The sequence below is a fragment of the Mytilus galloprovincialis genome, chromosome 9 (assembly GCF_965363235.1).
Source record: "Mytilus galloprovincialis chromosome 9, xbMytGall1.hap1.1, whole genome shotgun sequence".
NCBI classification, from domain to species: Eukaryota; Metazoa; Mollusca; class Bivalvia; order Mytilida; family Mytilidae; genus Mytilus; species Mytilus galloprovincialis.
In genome coordinates this window covers 10,688,117-10,715,257 of record NC_134846.1, presented here as the reverse complement: position 1 = coordinate 10,715,257, position 27,141 = coordinate 10,688,117, and the positions used below count along the sequence as shown (strand labels likewise).

Sequence of the window (27,141 nt, the reverse complement as noted above, 5' to 3'; positions counted from 1 at the left end):
TTTCAACACCGATATGCTATCTACTGGGCTGGTGATATCGTCGGGGACGAAACGTTCACTAGCAGTAAAAGTGAAATCGAAAAAATACTGAACTTAAAGGAAAATCAATTCGGAAGGTCCATAATCACATGGCAAAATCAAATAACAAAACGCATCAAAAACGAATGGACAAGAACTGTCATATTCCTGACTCGGTACAGGCATTTTCAAATGTAGAAAATGGTGGATTAAACCTGGTTTTATAGAGCTAACCTTCTCACTTTGATGCAGTGGCATTGACCCAGTTGTGTAAATAATTATGAAAGGTACCAGCTTTATAATTTGACACGTCAAATTGCTTAATTATTTTCCATTATTCTGATTATGTTAAACTGAAATAGAATCCCAAAAGACAATAGCATTTAATTTTGATTCATGCAGTTTTCATCACAACAGACATAATTGGGGGAATAAAAACAATATTATTATAGCTGGATATTTCATCCTTACATCATAGCATCTTAAACAGATATATCATGTTAAGGAGGGGTATTTGCGAAAAATACCAGTCGAGAGAATGTTAAATTTCGCGAGCCGCTATGCGAGGGAAATTCATTCTCAAGACTGGTATTTTTCTCAAATACCCCTCAAGAGCATGCTATATCTGTTTAATTACACCGAATGTTAATGTGCAAAAACACATTGATGATCGTGACGTTACAAGAGTGCAGTCGGATAGTGTATTTTTTGGATCATACCACCGCAGAGAGGGTAAAAAAGGCATATTATTTTGGCAAATACGCCGGGGGCGTTAAAAAATGAACGATATTCATTTGATAACACTTTTGGTGGAAAATATACTTGCTATCGAACAATCAAAATTCAGGATTCTTATATAAGGTGTAATTAAAGTAAAAATCTCTATAGTAATCCGAAAGCAATGACATCATCTATATAAAAAAAGGATTATTATGAAATTCGTAAATTTAAACTTACTGGCAATTTTTGTAAAAAAGGTACCTATAAACCAGAATATTCAATCTCATAAATTTTGGCATTAGTAGTGGTACTTGTACATCGACCGCATCCGATATAGAAGATTTTTGTGTTTTTAAAAGTTGTTGAATGTGGATAGTCTATTCCTATTTCTGTTGTTTTAAAGTATGACAACAAGTTACATAAGTTGTCAAGTATGTGAATTATACCAAGATTAAAATCCGATATTATAACTTTGTCGGATGGCGATCTTGTTAAGCAAATAGGTTGAAACGGATCTTTTACTGTATTGATATCTGGTAGCCCATTGTACGTTCCTATTACACTTTCCTCTTCATCAATAGCCAGTATTCTGCTGTTAATTTTATCTCCAACAGCATAATCTGCAACAAAGATAATCCCATTATTAGTGCTTGTAACACTTTGTGGGTACGTTAGTAATCTCTGTTTGTTCTTTTCATACTCATGCACAGTTCTATGCTTCCCATCTTGATCGATTACAATCACAACTCTTCTTCCCTTAACAGGTATCACTTCGCCAGGGCTCATTGCACCGACAATAACTTTGTGATCTTTGGTTACATGAAGTGACATTATCAATAATGGATCCACGCTATATCTTGAATCATGGATTCTTCCAGTGGTTCCATTTATAAGTTTCAGTGTTGATGTTGAATCAGCTAACAGGATATTACCATCGAGAGTCATTCCTATACCTCTTATTATTGTCTTCGTGGTAAATATTGTTGTAAGATTTTCTCCATCAGGCTTAATTTTCTGGAATATGTCCGTATTACTATCACCCAACCAGAGTGAACCATCAGAACAACAAGATAAAAAGTGGCAATGCTCTAATTTAGTGATAAATTGCTTATTCACTTTCATTTCAACTTCATCTATTCTGGTCTCTTCAACCAGTGAACCAACAACTGATTCGCTAATAATTCGCGGTATAAACCTTGGAATAAAGGTACAACTAAGGCTAATGGGTTGTTTGAGAGTTTCTAACGATTTCTCTGCGCTTTCAATATGTTCAACAACCTGTATTATGTCGATTGAATTAAGGAGATCCTGAACTTTATTGGATTCCTTTTGCACTTTTGTTTTAGATTTTTTTGCTTTTTTCTGTTGTTTGGATATGAAATCTTTACTGACCTTTATTTTTTCTTGTACTCTTTCAGAAAGCTTGTCTGTGTATTTGTTGTATGCCTCTTTCTGAGATTGAATATCTTGCAAAACTTTCATACCCTTGGAAATTTCTGTTCTTTTCAATACATCAAGCTTTCTTTCATCACTATTCAGTCCTTTTTCTTTATTTTGTAATTTCATTTTTCTAGTTTTTAGTTTTTCAACCTTCAAGTCATATGCCTCCTTTATTTCTACGAATAAGTGTCCGGCATGAGGTTTGGCAATACAGACAGGGCAAACAAGTACATCACAAGTACTACAGAAGAGGCAGCATGATTGTATTGAGTGAACTTTACATTTGGCGGCTGTAAAATCTGGGTTCGTCTTACTTGTACTAAACCCAACTTCTTTTATATCAACTATTGTGTGGTCTTTAGCATTTCTAAACTTTGGATGAATTCTATCACGACACTTCGTACACATAAGCAAGTTACAGTCTACACACTTCCATTGTAATTTAGTATTTAGTTCACAGAAGTTACAAGAAATAATATCCTGGGCTTTAATAACGCCATATCATAAATAAGTGTTTTACTTTTTTGCCTGTAATTCTTCTGCGTAATATGTATGATTGATAAACATTTGAATAAGATATTTCAAATGGCCATATGCAGATCGATATTGTATAATATAATTAAATAACCTCATTATAGATACCAGGAATGTATACATTGTTATATCAATACATGGAAATTCCTAAAATGTCAGACCTACTTATTCACCTTTTCATAAGAACATGAGTTCATTTCAATTTATCGAAAAATCAAGGAAGACACTATGTTATTATGTAACTTTTTGACCCCATAATTCGAAAATTCAAAATAATTTGTAATATATCTGTAGTATCCAGTATTGGCATTTTGAATTTACATATATTCTTTCTGGCTTTACATATAGGCAACAGTAGTATATGGGTCTTTAAAAGTCATAATAAATCGATTGAGGGAAATAAACTCATCATAGATACCAGGACTAAATCTAGTATATACGCCAGACGTGCGTTTCGTCTACAAAAGACTCATCAGTGACGCTCGAATCCAAATAATTTAAAAAGAGAAAACATATCCGGGTTACAAACTTTATGAGGAAAATAAAGAAACAACAGAACACTAAAGTGCAACAAAAAAAAAACGACAATGCAACATACATAGAAACGAACTATTAGATAACAACTGCCATATTCCTGGCATGGTACAGGACATTTGAAGAAAAATGTTGGTTTGAAACTGGTGTTGTGGCTAGCCAAACTTCTCGCATTACATATTTATATATAAAAAAAAAAACCTGCCTTGATACTCATTTTGACTTCTTGATATTTAAATGATATTTCATATTTTATAGTGTGTCTTTCCTCGAAAGTATCAGCAGCTCAGTAGTCAACACTTTTATGTTGACATGATTGTTAAGTTTATGGTCATTATAATAAATCTATGTTCTTCAACTTTATACTTGTTTGGCTTTCGAACTTTTTTATTCTGTGCGTCACTGGTGGCTCTTATGTAGACGAAACGCGCCTATAGCGTATCAAGGTATAAATAAAGGCAACAGTAGTATACCGCTGTTCAAAATTCATAAATCGATAGAGAAAAAAGAAATCCGGGGTACAAACTAAAACTGTGAGGAAACGTATCAAATATAAGAGAACTACGACATAACATAGACACAACTCCGAAACGTAACACACACAGAAACGAACTATAATGTAACAATGGCCATTTTCCTGACTTGGTACAGGGCATTTTATGAAAAAATGGTGGGTTGAACCTGGTTTTGTGATAAATATTCTTTTATAGTAGACATTAACAAAAAAGTCACACTCTATATAGATATAGGAAAATGTGGTATGAGTGCCAATGAGACAACTCTCCATCCATGTAACAATTTAATCGTAAACCATAATAGGTAAAGTACGGCATTCAACACGGAGTCTTGGCTCACACCGAACAGCAAGCTATAAAGGGTCACAAAAAGTACTAGCGTAAAACCATTCAAACGGGAAAACCAACGGTCTAATCTATATAAAATTTTTTCAACTGTAGCTTTCCTATCATTCACAAACATTATTAGAAATAATCTCTCGAGCTTTACTAATTGATTTTGATATCAACATTTTGTGAAAAAAACGCCATGAAACTTTGAAATTTGAAAATGTTTTATGGAAGGATGTTCAAAAATTCAATGTTCAGAATAGGTGCAATGTTTTATTTTTCTAAACTATGTTTTGATATCAATAAAAAAGAAAATTAAAATACTTATCAAGAAGTAAAATCACAAAAATACTGAACTCCGAAGAAAAATTCAAAACGGAAATTCCCTAAGCAAATGGTAAAATCAAAATCAAAAGCTCGAACTAATCAAGCAAATGGATAACAACTGTCATATTCCTGAATTGGTACAGGCATTTTCTAATGTAGAAAATGGTGGTTTGAACCTGATTTTATAGCTAGCTAAACTTCTCACTTGTATGGCAGTCGCATCAAATTTCATTATATTGACAACGGTGCGCGAACAACACAAACAGACATAGTAGATAAAAATGTCATATATACAGCAATCTACAATGTTTAATAATCTTAATCACAAAAAAAACCCCAAAAAACAAATACGTAACAAAGAAGCACAAAATTGCATAAATTTGCCATAGTAAAATAACGCAATGACAGGATGTGTAAGTACAGAGCTACGTCATATATGTCACGTAGAAACATAAAAAGGCATATAGACAAAGCACAAAGCAAAACAAGAGTGCACACGCTGAAATGTCTCGCCTTCTTTACTAATCATTGATATTATGTTGATAGTCCTAAGTATAAAGCTTTATTACAACTGTCTTATAAACTTAACATTAACCAAGATAACTAAACATTGACCAATGAACCATGAAAATGAGGTCAAGGTTAGATGAACCATGCCAGGCACACATGTACAGCTAACAATGCTTCCATACAACAAATATAGTTGACCTATTACTTATAGTTTAAGAAAAATAGACCAAAACACAAAAACTTAACACTGAGCAATGAACTGTGAAAATGAGGTCGAGGTCAAATAAAACCTACGCGACTGACATATAGATCATAAAATATTTCCATACACCAAATATAGTTGACCTATGGCATATAGTATTAGATAAAAAGACCAAAACTCAAAAACTTAACTTTGACCACTCAACCATGTAAATGAGGTCAAGGTCAGATGACATCTGCCCGCTAGACATGTACACCTTACAATTATTCCATACAAGAAATATAGTAGATCTATTGCATAAAGTATGAGAAAAACCGACCAAAACACAAAAACTTAACTATAACCACTGAACCATGAAAATGAGGTCAAGGTCAGATGACACCTGCCAGTTAGACATGTACACCTTACAGTCCTTCCATACACCGAATATACTAGCCCTATTGCTTATAGTATCTGAGATATGGACTTGACCACCAAAACTTAACCTTGTTCACTGATGCATGAAATGAGGTCGAGGTCAAGTGAAAACTGTCTGACAGGCATGAGGACCTTGCAAGGTACGCACATACCAAATATAATTATCCTATTACTTATAATAAGAGAGATTTCAACATTACAAAAAATCTGAACTTTTTTTTCAAGTGGTCATTGAACCATGAAAATGAGGTCAAGGACATTTGACATGTGACTGACGGAAACTTCGTAACATGAGGCATCTATATACAAAGTATGAAGCATCCAGGTCTTCCACCTTCTAAAATATAAAGCTTTAAAAAAGTTAGCTAACACCGCCGCCGCCGCCGCCGCCGCCGCCGCCGGATCACTATCCCTATGTCGAGCTTTCTGCAACAAAAGTTGCAGGCTCGACAAAAATGAAAGACTACCAACAAACTAGTTTACAATAGCACAATAACTTTTCCTATCAAAAAATCTGTCCCTCACATTTTTAAAATTATGAGACTGTAACCGTCAAATTTAGAGCTTTAAATATGATAAAATAGTCCTGAAGTTAATTGCTTTTAATATATGCTATCTCTACATATTATTATATAAATTTGTTTTCAGGTAATTCTTTTTAATATTACATAATTTGTACACAATTGCGATCATTCCTTTTACAGCTACTAACTTTCTGATAAGACATAAAAGTATATAAGATTTTACTGTTAACAATAGTACTAAATCAATATATCTGTTGGTATTACTATTTTTCAATATATTATAATTATCAGGACCGTTGTCGTCATTTTTGCTATAACTGCAAGATTATTCAAATGATTTTAAATAGTGTGGTTTTTTTAATTTGTTTCAATGAATGTGACATTTTTTATAAATAAAGAGACTAACATTCGAAACATGACGAGTGTCACATGTGAAGGTTATTCTGCCTACCCTTTCGGAGTACCTAAGATCGACCCAGTTTTTGGTGGGTTTCTTGTTGCTTAGTCTTTAGTTTTTCTATGTTGTATTTTGTATTCTGTTGATAGTCTTTGAATTTTTTCTCATCATATTTTTTTGCCATGGCGTTGTCTTTTTATTTTGACTGTCGAGTTTGAATTTTCGACTTCCTTTTTCAAATATTAGGTTATTTTGAAATCATGTACATAGAAAAACGAACATCAAATGTTATTAGCAGTTTAAAATCTATAGAAAAAACCAGATGGATCTAAACCACCATAGAAGACCTAATATGATTTTGAAACGAAGACAGTGTGTGGTGTTTTTACGTATTTTCTCAAACATTTATGTGTTTCTATATGACATTTAAGATGCGAATTGACAGTAATCTTTTCCTATTGTTTATTTGCCTTACATAAAACTATTGTCGAAAGTATATGATAAATCAATTCATACATGGCCTTTTCCATATCAGCCTGGGTATCATCCCATTGACTCCGTCTCGGGCTGATATGGGGGTCTCGGGATGATACCCAGGCTGATATGAAAAAGGCCATGTATTAATCTCTATGTAATTTACGTTTGCATTCAGATTTGCCAAACGGCCATTTAATTAAATGACAAATCTTTGTTAGATTTAATTATGAGGAAGTGTAGTGTAAAGAGTAGAAAAGTCAAAATTCAATAGGACCACCAAAAGAACGTAATTTATCTGTAACATCCAAAGATTTATTCACACTGCATATTTTTTTTCATATATCTTATTTCAAAATTTAATGACAAGTTCTTTGATTGTCAAGGAACTAGTTAAAAGCACTGAAATATTAATTGTAGAACACTTACTAGAGGCTGAGATTGAACAATATTTAACTTACTATACAGCCCGTTATTGTTTTATTGTGCTATGGTATATTATCATCTCAATAATGTGTTATAGCATTCGTTTGTTTGTCATTATGAGATACTTTTACTGTTTAGTCTATTTTTGGTGATATCCATTTGACATAGCTCTGTATTTATACAAATGTACATACCGTCATTGTGTTATTGTGCTATGGTAAATCCATGTATTCTCATCTTTTGTTTTTACTTATGTGCTTTGTCTATATGTCTTTTTGTTGTTTTTTTTTTATTTACATATGTGTTTGTCTTATAGTGATTATGATTATAACACAATTTTGGCTACTGTATCCCTATTTTGACATCTTTACCTATTATGTAGATATTATAAGACGTGGTATGAGTGCCAATAAGACAACTCTTCATCCAAGAGATAATTTGTAATAGCAAACCTTTATAGGTGTACATTCTGTCTTCACACCGAACAGCCGGCTATAAAGGGCCCCCAAAACATGACTTATATAAAACCATTCAAACGGGAAAACCAACGTTCTAACTTTGCCTGTCGTTCATGTGAGAGGATAAGCTAGCTTTAAAACTAGGTTTAATCCAGCATTTTCTACTAAAAAAAATGCCTGAACCAAGTTATGACAGTTGTTATCAATACATAGTAGGTACCTGCCAATGTTCAGAAGAGGCCTAAATATGTGATGTGGTTATGATGTGTATTTATATGACTCTCTGTGAAGTTCGTTTATTTTACTGAACTCCTTTTGCAGTTGCTCTCTCAATTGTATTACATTTCTGTGTGCGTTATAACAAAAATAAATTGGACTTCGATTGTAGTTGACAAGTAAGTATACGAAAAAGATCGATTTGCAAAAAAAAAATACCGTTCTTGCTATTACTATTATATATATTAAGAACTGTCAAATTACGAAAGAAATAAGCAATATCAAATCAATGATAAGGAGGGAAAAAAACCACTTTTAAGATTAGATAAATTGAATTTCCGTTGGAATCATCTATGAAAAGCATTTTCTTTGCACATTTGAATTTTTTTTGATTATAAACAAGTTTTGGTTGCCCGAGGCATAAATGTTGTAGTCCCGGGCGTCGGGCTAGTGGATTTTTTAACCCCTGTTTTTGTTCTTGAATAATGCTTGTGAGGCCATGACCACACAAGCATTTTCAGCTGTCAAAAATGGAAGAGCCTGTAAACACAAGTTCTCATGTAAAAATACACTCAAATCTTGAAAGATAAAATAACAGTAGCCTCATCATGAATAAAAATGTATGTGGGATATGATGCAAAAAGGAAAGCCTTCATACATCTTAAATTCTATGGTATAAACAATTAAAGAAAAGTAGTCTAAATAGAATTGGGACATTTTTTCAGCATTTAACTGAACACTCAAATAAAAAACTCTTAATATCCAGAAACAATCTATACAATACTCAAATTGCTAGCAACGAATTTTCTATTTCTTTTTAAATAATAATATAAATACCGTTGTCTTCAAACATATATCGAATTGATAAAAGCTGACTGTCAATGAGTCATTGACCAGATAAAAAAAATCAATTAAAAACTACTGAGCGTTGCTATCCATTCTCTTATTAAAATATTTATTATCATATCATGTCGATTCTCAAATGAAAATTGAATGATACAGCTTAAACAGCAAATATTTGGATTGTTTATTTACAAATATAAAATAAAAGTTTGACAGCACATGAAACTAAATCTGCATTTGCCTGTATTATGACGGTCTTGCCGTATCCTGTTGGCAAAACTACTAGCACATCATTCCTCTTTTGACATTCTGTAATTGCTGCTGTTTGTTTATTTTTTAAAGATGAATACTGTGTAGTCATCACAGAGTTCATACGCTGCAAAACTCCAGAAACGTCGTCTATAGACGCTGACGACATTTTCAACTGGTACCGTATGTGGACGTCGTCAAACCGGGAACCGAAACGTTCAAGTTCAAGGCCATCATTAGCTCATACCGACCGTTAATATTTGTATATTCCGAAGGCATACTGAATGTTTTACGGAGGGGACCAACCTAGGCTGTAATACACTTTATCGCTATTTGTCCGCCATTACTGGATATCACACAGGTTCCCGTAAAATGTTGACGTCATAAAACAAAATATCTGACGCCACAATGGAAAAGTGATTGTTGTCAAAAGTTCAAGCGGCCGGGTCAGCCGGGATTAGCGATAAGGTGTATGTAGGTCATTTAGACACACTAAAGTGTAAATAAACTGTGTGTCATGTTTCTGTATAATAAAGTATCATAAAATTGAGCTGTTTTCATTAAGAAACACATACAAACATACGTTTATCATACAACTCAAAATGTAAACAACCCCTAAAATACAATGTTATATGGAATCGTCCAACATACATTTATCATACGACTCGAAATGTAAACAACCCCTAAAATACAATGTTTTAAATTGTTCATGTTGTTATAGAGAATCGTCCATAGCAGGTGAAAGACATAGAATTCGCGAATACACGGTTTCCGCTGATTTTGTCAGTTGGTATGACTGACATTAGATGAAATAAAAATATATATGTCAACTGATAAAATATTCAATAGTTTTTTTGTTGGTTGAAATGTGATGGGATTATGCAGCACATGTATCCCTTCACCAGTTAACTGGCTTCAGTTTTGATTATAGACTAGAATAGAGACTAAATGTGTACAAACCTGACATCTAACTATGTTGTAGAAAATGTGATCATCAATTCATCAAAAATATATACACAGAGAACAATATATTTCACATTACAGATGCATTAATCCAAATTTACATCCATTCATTACGGTCTCAATAGAAGAATTTCCCGCGGAAATGTCATGTGATATAAACATGGAATTGTCCACACTGATACAGGTGAAATACGTAGAATAATAATTGTGGACACAGCAATAAGATCAGATATAAGACCCTCATGAGCTAGCATTGTAGGTGTTAAGTAAAAAAAAAAAAATCAATTATTTAATAAATTTGCTCGATTAAACTTGAAGTTAAAACTAATAAAAATGTGCGTGTATCGAGTGAACCCCCTACATAAAATAATACTGCGTTCTTGACGACTTCCCACCGCGATGATCGATGGAAATAATATTTTACTATATAGTATGTTAATAATATTTAATGTAAATAGCTGGAATATAATTGGCTGTGGGATAAGGTTTGATTTTCATTGAAATTCTTTCATAAAACCATCTTAAACTATCACTTGAGTCTTAATCACGTAACAATTAATATTCTAAGTTTGTAAAAGACTGATAATCATCATGATAAGCATATGTAGAAAATGAAAATGGTCTTTTCAAACCTCTTTGTCATTTTTTCCTATGGAATGCAACATTTCTCTTAAGTTAAATTAATTGTTTTCCCAAACAATGAAAATAAAGACAGACCTGTCAATTGCTTGCTGGTTTCCTTAAAAGAACAAACATTCCTGTATTTTTGATAACTGGTATAAGAATACGACTTTCTTGATTAAAAAAAATTAACCACGTATATCTATAAAAAGAATAGTGTGTGTTTCTTTTTTATATCCCAGCGGCAACAAATCACATTTTTATAAATTGATATGCATTTTCGCAATGTTTCTAATCGTTGATATCTCAGTAAAAACCAGAATACTCAATTTCATAAAGTTTTGCATTCGTAGAACTATCTGTGGTTGGAGCACATCCGAGATAGAACGATGCTGTGCTGAAATGAAGTGCAGTATGGAGACTCTATTCCTATGTCTCTCATGTTATATAAATAGTATGATATCAGGTTACAAGAATTGTCAAGAATGTGAATGATATGGAAATCTAAATCAGGAATGATGATATTATCTAATGGCGTACTTGTGATATCCTCTGGTTGAAATGGTTTGTTCACAGTATTTATTTCCAGATGACCTTTGCACGTATTTAAGATGTTTCCATCTTTATCCAATGCCGAAATTCTGCTGCTATTTGCACAATCATGAGTAAAGTCTGCAACAACTACAGTCCCATTAGCAGAACTTGTAATACTCTTTGGGTATGTCAGTAATCTCTGTTTGTTCTTAGTATGTTCATACACAGTTTCATGGATCCCGTCTTTATCCACTACAATTACTACCCTTCTACCTGTGACTGGTATTATTTGACCAGGACTTTTTGCCCTGAATAACTTTATTGTCTCTTGTTAAAGGACGGACATTATTGATAATGGGAACACGCTATATTTTGAATCCTGCACCTTCCCACTATACTAAGTTTATAAGTTTATGTATTGATGTTGTATCAGCCACCAAAGTTTCACCGTCGGTGGTAACTATTTTTACTCTTAGTCTTGCCTTTATTGGGGCCACTGTTACTAGGCTTTCTTCATTTAAATTGGAATGGAATTGAAAAAAATGTGTCAAAAAAGATTCAACAGCCCAATTAAAGAGTAGAAAACAGACGACGGACACCAATTGGCTTGATTTCAAGTTAAACATCTCACCACTTATTTTATTTATTTTGTACTGTGTCATAGATCAAATTTATACGTTCAACGTATGTTCACATGTTTTGTTACTTTTAATTATTGTTTGATTGAGCTAAGCCGTTTCAGTTGATTTTTTATAGTGTGTCTTATTTAATGAATGGTTATTTTTTTATTTTGAATTTATTGAACCATAAAATTAATTTTGGACTCTTCACATTGAATAATCTGCGAAGCGGACTATGTAAAATGTGAAGAGTCAAAAATTAATTTTATGGGTCAATAAATTCAAAATAAATTATTGCCATTCATTATAAATAAATTTCTATCAAAAATAAGGCTCAAAGAACTTTTTATATTATTTATATTAACAATAAAAACAAGTATGGACACAGACGCAAATTGTCAGTGGGGTTAAAGGTCGTTACAAATGTATTGAAAGCTAGACTGGAAATGTGTATTAACAAATTGAGTTGATGTGTACATGTCTTCATTCAAATGCATTGACTGATAAAAAAAGGAGGCTTCAACTTCCACCCCTCTCTATGAATTAGTTGTTTGAGTGTTTGAATATGGAGTTTGTTAATAAATAGCTGCACTGTAAGCGCATGATATGTCTTGATTCCTTTTAAGCTTGCTTAAAGGTTGAACTATTTTGTTTTGTACAATTATTAGTCTATTTGTTTTCTCATTTCATTTGTTTTATATTTGTCATTTTAAGGTCTTTTATAGCTGACTGTGCTGTATGAGCTTTTGTCATTGTTGAAGGCTATTTGGGGACCTGTAGTTGTTAATCTTGTTTTAAATTTTGGAATGCAGCTGAAGTCAACAAACAGACATAGACAATTCACCCAAGTTTTATAAAATGATGTGGAAGTGTTTATGTGAATAATTGAGATGGGAAATGAGGAAAGTGTCAAAGTGACAACAACCCAACCATAGAGTAGACAACAGCTGAAGGCCTCCAATGGGTTTTCAATGTAGCCAGAAACTCCTGCAATTATAGGTGTCCAAAAACTATAAAATCCCTTCTTTTTTTTAGCATATATAAAAATTCATAACACAGAAATCTTTATGTATAATCTGAAATTTATTACAATCAAAAGGGACCTTAGGTCAATAGTGTAAACAATTCACCAAAGTTTAATTAAAGGTGATGGATGCATTTTTGTGTTATTGTTCAAAATTGGAAAATTCTCTCTTTTTTAAGGATAAAATCTCTCTTCATAACATGGAAATGAAAATTCTAAAATATATAAAATCGATGTGGAGCTAATGTCAATAGATATAAACATTTCAACAAAGTTTCTTGAAAGTAGGGGGAAGTGTTTTCTAGTTATTGTCTGAAGTGTGGATGATGGACTGATAGACAACAGTATACTATAATATGTTGTGTGAGACATTGGTATAATAAAATGGTTTTGAATGAATAATGATTAGAAACTGTTTAATGCAGTTATTGAGGGAACGACAGTGAAGAAATTGCTGAGATCAATGCGTTTGAATCCTAAGAATTCAATTTTTGTTGAAATGAAACAAAGTTCAATTTTTGACCCTTTGGATCTTAATGTAGACCAATTTGAAAACGGGACAATCCTGTGCAATTGAATATTTCTGGCTATTGGCAATAATGTGCAATTGAAAATTTCTTGCTATTGCGCAATATTGTGCAATTAGATATTTCTTGCTATTGTGCAATACTGTGCAATTAAATATCTTGCTATTGCACAATACTGTGCAATTGGAGATTTCTTGCTAGTGTGCAATACTGTGCAATTGAACATTTCTTGCTATTGAACAATACTGTGCATTGCAGAATACTGCGCAATTGAAAATTTCTTGCTATTGCACAATACTTAGTATTATAATTTTTTACCCCGATTTGGACCAACTTGAAAACTGGGCCCATAATCAAAAATCTAAGTACATGTTAAGACTCACCATATCAAAGAACCCCAAGAATTCAATTTTTATTAAAATCAAGCTTATTTTTATTTTGGACCCTTTGGACTTTAATGTAGACCAATTAGAAAACAGGACCTAAAATTAAGAATTTGGACATGGTTAGATTTGGCACATCAAAGAAGCACAATACCGTAATTAATTTTTTTGATGAAATCAAACAAAGTTTAATTTTGGCCCCTTATTCCTTGGGACCAAAACTCCAAAATTAATCCAAACCTTCCTTTTGTGGTCATAAACCTTTATAGATTTCTATTAACTTATACTAAAGTTATTGTTCAAAAACCAAGAAAAATGCTTATTTGGGGCCTGTTTTTGACCCCTAAATCCTACACTGTTGGAACTAAAATTACCAAAATCTATCCAAACCCTCCTTATGTGGCCATAGACCTTATGTTAAAATATCATAGATTTCTGTTTACTAATACTTAAGTTATCTTGTGTCTAAATTTCATATATTTCTATTTTACTTTTACTGAAGTTAGAGTGCGAAAACCGAATGTCTTTGGATGAAGACGATGATGCCAACGTGATACCAATGTACAACCAAAAAGTTTTCAATTTTTGCGGTTGTATAAAAATGATCTCAAATCAAATTTTTAATAGTTTGCAACAGTAATTATTCAACTACTCATTTCAATACATCATAAAGTATTAAAGTGTAAATGTCATACAGTCATGGTAATGATGCCTCCGCTAGCATATAACATTATAAAGGTACATAAATCAAGAACTGTAAAAGTGAAGCTGCTAAAAATTGAACTTAAACCAAGTTTAGAGGTACCGTTAATATATGTAAGCATTTTATACACATTTCACTAAATTTAGTTGAGACAAACTTGAGAAATTTTTCCATTTGTGAAAGGGGATAACCCTAGAATGATAATCAAAGTGCTTGTAATCACTAAATGGCTATTAAAGGGAAATTCCGCGATTTTTTACTTATCATCTAATTATGTTCATCTTAACATAAAAAACACATTTGCAAAGTTTTAAATTTATATTCCTTCTAAAAACGGAGAAAATCAAGTATTTGTAACTTTTTTGGTTGAATTCTCGAGTGGGTCGTGACGTATTAGCCCGATTTATTGAATTCTGGGAAAAAATAAAATCTGTTTAACTCTTATAGCTTATCGACAATATACGTAATTAAAAGCGCACAGCTGACGAATGGTCGTAGTTATTAACCACAATATAATAATGAACGAAAATGAATATGCATATACCGTTTTGTATTCATTGAATTAAACTCCTATAAAATTATATGTCTCTGTCTCTAGTAAATGTTTTTGAATAAATTTAATTAATTATTGTTGAGATTTTATTCATAAAATATTTATTGAACATTTTTACTATTTACTTGTCTATTTACCGTTATTGTTTTGATAATCATTTCAATGCAACTAATGTGTGAGCAGAGTGTGTATATTATTTTGTAAAGGTCACTGTATATTTCTCGGCTTGAGGTCAATTCGTTTACCTTGTAGCTATTTAGCCGCAGGTGTGAGTTCAAGCGTACACAGGTATAAATGTTGTTATTTGGAAAGGATATACAGAAAGGATTAGAAAGAGTATGATGTCACGATGTTAATACACTAAGATTTAATACACGATGAGAATAAAGATTCAATAATTAAATTGTGTAAATTAATTGAAAATAAAATTCAGATTCGTAAATCCGAAAATGTATAAAAATAAAAGGAAACAATTTTTGATTACTTTCTTAGCGGCAATTGGCGTAAAGATTCAAATTTGAAGTAAAAAATAGTAGTTTTAATCTTTAATAAAAACTAAATGCAATATTACCCAATTTGATATACCATTGTACATCTGTTTGATATCATTGACTTTACCGGAATTTCTTAACTTGCATTCAAATCTGGCTGTGTTTAAATGCTAATGAAACTATTGCAATTTTAAAGTTTTTAATTGACAAAAAAATACAACATACATGGGTTTTTTTTTTAGTTTCTTTTTAACATTTTATTCTTACATAATCAAATTCATTTGACAATCATTTACACGAACTTTTTGTGAAAAAATACCAATTATCTAAGCTAAGGCATTATTTTTTTTTAAAGATTTTTGAGGATTTTTTTTTTAATTCTATGATAATAGTTGTGCAATGTTGAACATGATAGCCGTCATTAATCCAAATAAGTAATACAGTAGTTGTAATAAAAGTTATATTTTAGTCATGCATAACTGATATTGACGAATTTAGAATAGTTCATCCATACATCGTTGTTTTTAAAACAATCATTATTAGTATACATGTAAGTTTCCTGACGTATAAGAGCCATTGAGGATGAGCTCCAGAGAAAGCAGACTAGTAGCGTTTCGTTCGTTTGTTTGTTGGGAAAGGAGAGGAAATGCAACCGCTTGTACAGATAAACAACAGAATTACCATACAAGCATTTATAGTCAACACAATCAGAAACAGTTCCCATCGTTAGACGGGGAATATGAAGGCTTTCAAGAATGAACAAGTGACATGTCTAACTCGAACAGTTAGAAAACGGACTATCGACATCGACCGCTTGTTCTTGATAGTTGAAATTGTATGCATATATACGTATACGTTTATGATAGTGATGAGTTCTTGGGTCTGACAAAAACTAAATTCCTTCATGGTTATATCTTGCCATACGTTTATATTGGTTTGTAAGGTGATTACTCAAAATCGTTATTTGAAAATCCTGTTTGTGAGATGTATATTCATTTCAATACAGAAATTTCGTCTATATATTTCACAAGTGTATAACACGGAGAAGCTCTGAAGGTCCATTACTCCCATTTTGTTTGGGTGTGAACCATCGATGTTGACAGCAATATCAAAGAATAAGATGATGATGGTAGAAAGAACTATGGGCGTCATGTGGCAAATATTACATGCATATCGGACAATGAGTTGTCAATCTGTATGAAAAGATTTCCAATACAACCATATTATTGAGAAGGAATGTTTACATGCTATACTCTCGTACTAGTATTACAGGGTTCTTGTGGCGTTCACCTTAGACACACATCTTTTTAACGATGTTTAAAAAAAAGACAGAACCAATTTAATGTCATATTTCCCTATTTTTTTTAAATATAACTAAAAGTCTTTCATCTGACAAGAATACCCCTATTTAGCGGACAAGTAATTTTTTCTTTTTTCTGTTATTGAATACCAAGAAAAAAAATAAATCCCGAAATTAATTTGAAACTTTGATACTCAAAAGTTTCCCAGCAAAATATTCACATCCCTTCGGGATAATTAGTGTTCGTCCAGTGGCATATATAACAATTGGGATGACGAATTCCTTCCTTTGTTCGAGAACAATCTTATTGAAATATAAATCTGTGATTTTACTATGTCCACAACTTCAATGTACCAAAGCAAAAGTTATACATCGACCTGTATTTAAATCAAATTGGTTCTCTTCTTGTTCTTCTGGTATACAATAGTCTATCGACATTCGATGATTACATATGTGTAATCAACCAGTCCACACTAATAAACAGCTTTTCTATAAAATCATAACAGTTAAGTTTTATAAAACTTATATCCATAGACTAGACAGGTAAATACTATTCCGAAAAAAGTACAAATTATTTTATCATATTTTACTTTAGTCTAAAATAAGGACAACATATTGACAAAACGTCAAAAATATGCGTGTCAGACGTAACAGACTATACGTATAATCATTTTAGCAGGGGTGTTTGTGTTCTTCAAAATAGTGTTATATCCACGAAAATTCGAATCAATGATATGCTTTATATATAAAGTATAACAATATTACTGGATATGTGTTTCTGGTACGACCAACGCTATTTTTTGGCAAAAACAAATAGTGTTCATATTGGTCAGATTTTGGAAGATGTTAAGTTATCAAAATTTATAGGTTTTAAAATATAAGATTATATGATATTTCGTTTGTGTAAATTCGGCTCGCATATGTGCATACATAGACCATATTAAAATCGAATTTTTGGAGCACTCACACTACATATAAAAATGCAACGGCTTCTGGCAAATGTCTTGCAAGATGTCCAATGTCGGATTTCGCCGTTTTTTTACAAATAAATTGTCATTTGCGACGTTATTTATTAAAAATTTAGATTAGTTGCATGCTAAATAGTCCTTTTCCGTAATTGTGCTTTAACTTTACAAAACAGCTACATACTTTTTGATAACTTGCGTAGTTAAAACGACTTCGTTTTCAAAGAAATGAAATGTCTTGCAAGTTTGTCCACTGGACGATTTTCGTACGTTTTCAACGTTGTCGATTCGGGGTACGCTATTTATGGTGGATCATCTGTATATAGTTCCTTAGATAGAATTTTCTTGATAGTCAGATACTATCAACAAGACCACAAAGCATCATAAAAAAATTCACATGACTGGGTTTGTTCGTTTAGATGAGGTTCTCAAGTTGTGAAAAAGTTATGTATCACAAGAGGATAACAAATCATCTTAATCAAATTTTCAAATTCGGGAAGCGTAAACTGACTGCAATTTTTTTTTATTTCTCTGCAATAAGATTCATGTGTATAGAATTAAAAGTGAAAATAAAATTAGGCCTAAAGCGTGTCTATATACCTCTCCACATCATACAAAGCTTGTAAACATATGAGATGAATTATAATTAACCTTTTTTTTCTGACAATCGTTTCATTTCATAATCTAATTGTACCGCTATTAAAGAAAGTATAGTGAATTTTATAAGCAAGACCCGTTTAACTTGTTATTCTCGACAAACTTTTTATATTAAAGCAAAATAAATATCCTCCTCCTTTTCGGATCTAAATGGGAAAACATTGCACTTTAATACGTTTTATGTCAATTGATCTCTGGTAGAGAGTCTCATTGGCATGCACTCATCATACCGTATATATCTTCTCATTTCATAAAGATATGCATTACCCAAACACGATATATTTTGTTGTTTGTTGCTTACGTTACATTCATTTGGAAATATTCATTGCATATTCAGTACAACAAAACATTATAAAACGTATCCACATTGATATGCAAAACAAAAAATGCAAGTTAAATACAAAACTTATCCCAAATAATCGGTAATCACCGTAAAACGTAAAAATTTGACGTTACCATTTGAGACGCAATATCGTGCTTAACGTCTCACTGTTGGCATACGTGGACTAGTCTATTTACAACACTTTTACCCCTATTTATTCAAAATATATGTTTTTTTCTTATGTTCAATGTATACATGTATATATTTTAAATTGCGCTATAGTTCCGTAACTTTCTATCCAGTCGTATAAACGAATCGTCGGCAAGTGCGTACATATTTTTAAATCAATATTTCTGGTATCATGTTCCAATCTGTCCTTCACTTTTGACAATGAGTATATATTACAATTTCCCAAATTCACCCTGGGAAAAAATATTTAAATAGATTTTAATTTCATCAAATCTTATTTTTTGGGTATTATTTATATTTTTATGAATAATATTCTTTACACCAGAAATGTTATTTATAAACAAGCGTATGAGTTTGGTAATGACAAGTAAGACAGAGTTGTATATTATACATCTAATAGTTCAAAATGGAAAGTTAAATGTTATCAGCCGTGTACACTGATCAATACCTGCAGAAGTGAAACGATGCGTGAACTTGCAAGCCCGACAGGAAATCGCTTGAATACCTGGACGTGTCACCTCACACCCCTCACAATACCTTTGGAAGTAATACCTTTAGCCATGCTGGTAATCAGAAGAGGGAAGATAAAAATTTATTTGAAAACGGTTTATTACTTTAAAGAATTATGAACAAATTAGATTTTCGAAAACAATTTTCACGGAACACTTATTTATGATTTCAACTTTGACTTTTCACCTAATTCCAATATCAAGTTTAAAAACAACAGACCATGGTTAGTTAGTCGGATAAAACAACCGTACGATTGACAAGATATCGACACGCAATTACGACTACATCGGTTACTGTAGTTTTGTTTCTTTGTGGTTTATAGACATATCGTTTCATTAATCGGGAAAGAAGGACAAAATGGCGGAACTCAGAGAATTAATACTCTAAATTTAAAATCGATGGTGATCGCTTATCTAGCGGAATAAAACTTTAATATCTATGAATTTGAGCATTTTTATACAGAATGAACATAATATCAATTTTTGATTTTTTTGCGAAGTTTCCCTTTAAAGACTGCTTAAATTTATCAGTTGGTAGTAAAGTGAATTTTGCATTGTATATTGTATATATAGCATTATTTTAAGTCGATTCAACTACTATTCTGGACAGAGAAAGATAACTCCAATTTTCAAAGAAGATTTCATAAAGCAATGGTTTTAGGTAATATTAATAAAACAACCATTCTGGACAAAGAAAGATAACTCCAATTTATTGTCTTGAATCTACAAAAATGTTTGTTTTTGGCCCTAAATTCCTCAACTGTTTGCCCCATAACCCACAAAATTATATTAAAATTTCAAATATGTACAATGAAATATAGTTTTAGAAATTGATAAGCCTAGATAGGCCTTATATTTTTCCCCCCACATAGTTGAAGGACCATATACACTCAGGACAGAGTCATAAGTAGGCAGTAGTCTACAGATGTATTAAAACAACCTAGCATCATATTACTAGTACGAATATAGTGGGAGTAGCATTCTCTGGTTAATTTGTTCTTTTTTTTAATAATATGTTTGGTTCAAATCAAAATAGAATGCTTTTATCTCCCTAATACTTACATTGTAAATAGAGGTGGTACTACTTTGACAAATCCTTGTACATGAAAGTTTTCTGTCAAATCTTTATTTCACAAAGAATGAATTGCATAACAATGAACTGAGCTCAAAGCAAAGTACTTTAATAATACACTTAGACAAAGAGCTAAATCCAGTGATATACTTTGTACTACAGGTCCTTCATTAACATCCATTGACCAAAACCATATCTCAACAACATTCCATACTACATGGTTGGATTCGGAAGTCCTGAAAAAGACATGATTTTTTTTAACATATTTTAAGTATATATACACAGGTTAAAACTTTCTTGTTGTATAATCATTCCGTATCTAGCAACTATCAATTTGCTTAATGCACATATTGATATATGTTGAGTGTACCTCTGTTGGAAATAAGAACACACAAACCTCCACCTAGTTTTAGTCAATGGACAAAACATTCAAAACTATAAAATATTATAGATCTAAGACTTGTCAGTGTCTATTTACCATTGCCACTGAATCAGTGATATATGTATTGTACACATAATTATATACATGCAAGACTAAAATTATAAAGTACATACATGTTTGTATATAAGACTAAAACTGACATTCAGTCTTTACAACATCTTCATGCCCAGAGTCATTTTCAAATCTGACTTCATGGTAAAATAAGATTCCATATCTACAACCAATTAAAAGGAAAAATCCTTCTGATAGACTAGCATTTAAATCCAATTTCTAAAATGGAAGCTAGGTCACCTTGGAACTTAGAACTAAAAAAATCGAACAATATATCTGATATATTTCAAATGCATGTACATGAAATAATATAAATCTCTAAAATTCACCATATTGTTCCCTTTTTCATCTTGTGTTAGATACTGTATATCCAGTGGCGGATCCAGAAATTTTCTTTAAGTGGGGGGCCCACTGACTGACCTAAGAAGGGGCTCGTCATGATTCAGTGATTCCCTATATAAGCAACCGAATTTTTTCTCAAAAAGCAGGACCCCCCCCTAAATCTGCCTCTGATATCATCCTCTAGATGTCTTTCAATTACATTCAGTTTAGTGTGGGTTGATCTTTGATTGTTGTACATGTTACAACCAGATTCCCGGCAGGGGGCAACTTTATAAGACCGCAGAGGTTCAAGCTTAGATTTTGAAATAAGGGGGAAAATGTAACCTTTTCAATTTATAAAACAGGCTCAACATCATTTCTATACATATATAAACATATTCTAAATTGTGGCCACACCTTCATTAAATATTCTACTTCAATTAGTGGAGGAGATCAAATTAAAAAGTTGCAATGGGTAAATTATCCAATCACAGTCTTTCCTGCTAAAATCTCATGTGTTAAGAATGTGATAGACGGTTTTTGGGTCTATATATTGTCCTTGATATTGAGCTTATTTTGACACAGCAAAATATAAAGAAAATGTAAACTATGATCTGGAAATTGACTTCGTTTTCACAAAATAAGCCCACTTAAACTGAACTTTAAATGCAAAAGACCTCTAAATGGCTAACAGATATTGCTATATAAAAGAAGAGTCCATGATTATACATGTACATGATATTAAAGAATTCATGAAATTTACACTGATTCTGTCAGTTGAATGGACTAGAATAAGATAAGTTATATACATGATAGACATAAAGGTTTTTTCCAACAGTTGTGGTGTAAATCAAATTAGTTGTATTTTATGGTTGATATATTTATGTACATGTATGTAAATCATTGGCTCTTCAACCAATGATATTTTACAATATCGATTATTTGTTTATTTTTCTATTGTTGGTATTCTTCAGCATACTAAAAATGTTTTAACACAACACGAGCGCAAGCTTGATAGGGTGTCCTCACACAGGGTTTCCGCTGGCGGTCGCCATTTTCCCAATTTGCGAAAAAATAATACTTGTGGCGGTAAAAATTCGTCATTTGCTAAAGAATTTGGCGAAAGAAATATATAGAAAGATTTATTTTCCTCCTTGTTTATTTACTTTTTTCGAGTTTCTCCGACTTTAACTTATCAGACAATACTCTGAATTCACCTTGACCTCATTAAGATTTTGACAGAAAATCAATTATCAGCTATCGAATGGAGGGGGGGGGGGGAATGCTTTCTGGCGTCACAATTTCAAATGACATAGGATAACATATGATCTGTCCATATACATGTATGAGGGTAGAAATGGGGGTATCTTAGGCCACGGTTTTTTAATTTTTGGTTTACGGATTTTCCCCATGAAAAAGTCGGGTCGGTCGGTCGGGAAAAAAAAAAAGAAAAAAAATCATCTTTGAAGACAGAAAAATATGCAAAATCAATATATATTTCACCTTTCTAACAATATGTTTGTTGTGCTATTTTATCATCAATTCTTCAATTTTAGTTCGATGAAATAATATTGCTCAACTGTTATAAACATCGCATGACATTGTCTAATAATTTACAGTAAAAAAGGGGGTGCACGGACAAAGACGAAATTAAATCGTCATTTCAGAAACAAGAAAAATAAATTCGCGTAGCTCTTTGTCAATTCCAGAAAACTTGGTGAATAATGATCTTCAAGTACGAAAACTGATAAAGAAAAAAATGTAAAAACGTCGTACGAAAATAAGTTTCAACACACGTGTCAAAAACCTAAAAGACTCGTCCACTGGAAAACGAGATTATCGGGTTAATCTGTTGTCTCGCATTCCCGTTTTTTATCCAAATGGACGATAATTTTTTTATTATCTATGAAACAAGAAAATTCCAAATGATTTGTTAATATTCAGTACTTCAACTTGATGCCTTTACCCTGTCCACATTTGGACAAGTCTATTTCTATGAGATGATGCATCTTACGGACTGATGACAAATAAGGGAAACGAACTTATTGTGTAATTGGTTTTAAACACAAGTTTCGTTCTGCAATATTATTTGCGCAAACGACATTTCAAGGTCAGTTATAATTGATTTGTCTATTTTTAGAAACGTAAACTGGAAGTTTTATTTTTTCACAACAGAAAGTGTTATCAATTTTGTTAGTCAGATTAATGCATTTCATTTCATAAAAAAAAAATATTTAAGTATTTTTCAGGGATAATGCATTTGTTAGGGTCGGCGGGAATATAAAAGCATGAAAAGTCAATTTTATTTTTATTCTGGAAATCGGAAAAATCGGGTCGGCGGATCCGTAAACCAACAAATTAAAAAATCCTGGCCTTATTGAAGTATTCTTGCCAAATGAAGATTAAACAGTAATTCTTAGACATGACCATAAAAGAGGGGGGATAGGACCTTTATCGGGACTCCGGGATCGGGTGTTTTTAAGCTCGGGATTATCCCCCCTCATAAAATGAACACTTTTTTCCAGACGATTAAAAAATCAGCTGAATTTGACAAATCACACTATTTGTTTTCCAAAAATAACCGTAATTGGATGGGGGTTTTGTGTATTCACATTATATATAATAGACTACTGACATATAGATACGTAGTTGACTACGTATTGACGACAAACAATATTCCTACGACTTTTGCAATTTGGGAAATCTCAACTACTTGTCTTTAGAGATTTTCGGCGATTAAATATTTCATATATTTGTTCTTTGACATCTTAGCCAAAAGCTCAGGGGAGAATAAACTACATAAGGATTTCTAATGTGCTCTACTTCCTATGTGCAACTTCAAAACTTTTGGGAAAATCGATGATCATTTAAGGTTTTTCTGGTCATATTTTTTGTAATCCGAATGAAAAGTATGAAAAAACTGTCCAATAAGTTATAAATAATATAGTAGCCAGCTAGATGATAACAATGGCATATATTTCAGCATTTATTGGGTAGCACACAAATCCAGGGTGCTCGCATAAGGCAGCTTAACTGCCTAAAAAAATTATCAACCGACCCTGTTTTTGACACAGGCTTCTGATAAATGACATAATATTTTTTCTCTCTCGCTTCCTCTTGCATAGGAAGCCAGTAAAACATTTTATTAATGTCAAAGGGTATTCCAAATAGGTTAAAATCCAAGAAATTTGCACAGCAGGTGCTTCAAAAACATTGCAAATGGCCCAAGACCACAATTAATGACCCCGCTTTTCGTTGTTCCTTTTAATTAGAGTGTATTTTTCCTTAATTTTTTTTCTTTCCCTTCCCCACTCATTTCTTAGATTTTGTTGGGTGGAAATGAAAGATGAGAGGTGAAATAATTTTTTGGATGTTGTATTTAAACTGATTTTGATATGGAATGAGTGATTAGGCCAAGTGCAAAAAGGTCATATTTACAGTTTTCGGAACATCTCTTGACTTGTCCATAGGGGTATGGATGTATATTGGCTAAATTTGTAAAAGTGATTGCTTCAATCTTTCTGAAATTTGGATATATTTTGGGACTAGTGCTATACATAAACACACAAAAAATTTGACAAAAGTGCATGGTGCCATTTTTTTTATGATACAAAATGTTCTAAAGAAATGATAGAGAAATTAATTGTGGTCTGAGGCCAAATGGCACACTTCCGGTTTTTGAAACTAATTATGGATCTGGACTTGGAAAAAACATGATAAATACTCAATAACTCAAATATGAAATTTTGAATCATCATCAAAAAGTATACAGATATTAAGATTAATGTAACTAAGAAGTGTTTAAAGTTTTAAGCCATAATCAAGAATTGTTTTTGAGATACGGTGTGACATGTGAAAAAAACACACCCCTGTTTAAGTTACAATGTGCCGTAACTCAAAAAATTTAATCTTATTTTCACCAAAAAGTATACAGATCATGTGACCATCATAAGAAACAGCTATATAAGTTTCATGAAATTTTGATAAGTCGTTCTCAAGTTACGGTGCCACATGTTTACGCTGGACAGACAGACGGACACCGGACATTTGTATACCATAATACGTCCCGTCTTTGACGGACGTATAAAAAGCAGTACTAAGCGTGCATGTTACGCTAGAAACATATTCAAAGAATAAAGTTTTATAACTTCTTAATGTCATATCCAATATTTATCAAAACCTAAAGGGGAGTTACATGTATCTTTACTTCCTATATTTTTTCGTCGATGTCAATACACCTAATCGCTATTTCTTCCATACCGGATAAATTCTAAAATTACACAACTTTTTCATCCAGTTGAAGCTATCTGGGGGCCGTTGAAACAATTCACCATGCACAATACTTTTTAATGAGACCCGTTTTAACTTTATTAATATTGGAAATACTTTAAACAAAATAATTTTTTACTTCAATTTTAATTTCGAAAAAAAGTGGATCATACTCTATTGATCGCTTTCTTAAGTTTTTCCTCCCTCAGCTCTCTACTAAAAAACCTTTATTTTCGGCCGCATGACCCAAACAGGAAGTTGTACATACAGTGTATGACTGTTTTTCCCAGATTGGACTAAATAGTGATAATTAAATAAGGTGTATAATTTCTGGGATTTTGAAAACTTGCATATTCATCACTATCTGATTTTGTGGTTTTAACATTTCCAGACAGACAAATAGCAATAAGGTGTTTAGGAAAACATGACCTAAAACCTCCTTCATATCAGACATACAACATGGGCACTCAGTCATACTGAATGGTCAAATGTGTTCAATATGAAAATTTCAGTTAAGATGGTAAAATCACAAATCAGCCGTTAATGTAAATGGACTATAAGTATGACTTTTGAGCAAATTTAAAGGGAAATGACGGGGAAGGGGCAAATTAGCGTTCAAGGGGAGCAAATGCTGTTTAAATTGGTAAGCGGGTTTTAAAATATAGAGGGAAAGTGGAGTCATCTTTTTAGACTTTAGTTACATGTAGATATAACTTATGTAGACTTCCCTTCTAATTCTATAGGCTATCCAAAAAAAAAAAACCACCACAACTCGGAACTATTTCTATAATTCACTTGGACTACTGATATGCATACCTAAAAACAAAAATATCATAAAATAGTGATTGAAAGATTCATAACACTTTGAAAGGATAATTCAGACACGTGTTACACGGGGAGCATGTTTGTTTACAAATAATAATGTCACGTGATCGCGCACTGACCTCGCATGCTGCATCGCCCTTACAATTCACTAATACATTTACATAACCATTTTCATGCAAACATGCAACGTGAATGTGATTGGTTATCAAATAAGGGAGCTACCATTTGATTTTTATGGGGGGGCTAGGATGAAATTTGAAAAAAATAGGCAGGACAGGAGCTTTGAGTAAAAAAAAAAGGCAGGATGAGACACTTGCAAAAAAAAAAAAGTCAGGACGACAATTTAGGTAAAAAAAAGTCAGGATAAACTAAAAAAAAAAAGGCAGGACCGAACAGAGTGAAAAATAAAAAGGCAGGACAGAGATTACAGCTAAAAAAAAGGCAGGACAAAATTTTTCATCCTAGCCCCCCCATAAAAATCAAATGGTAACTCCCTAATACAAAAATAATGCATGAACCGTTGAAGAAGAAATTATTTCATCAAATAGATTGGATTTTTCATTTCGACACGAATAGGTCGGGTTGACATTCCTGTCATCGGAGATAGTATTGAGATAAATGGGATAAAACGGACCGTCAAAAAGGTCTAGAGAAGCACATCAGTAG

At 32.3% G+C, this 27,141-nt stretch overlaps 1 protein-coding gene across 1 annotated transcript; it reads right to left on the bottom strand.

The window, feature by feature from the left end:
- Positions 1-982: 982 nt before the first annotated feature.
- LOC143046627 (uncharacterized) lies at positions 983-2,790 on the bottom strand. The gene has a single exon (XM_076219760.1). The coding sequence runs from the start codon at positions 2,584-2,586 to the stop codon at positions 1,000-1,002; it is 1,587 nt and encodes a 528-aa protein (XP_076075875.1). The 5' UTR covers positions 2,587-2,790; the 3' UTR covers positions 983-999.
- Between the last annotated feature and the right edge of the window lie 24,351 nt (positions 2,791-27,141).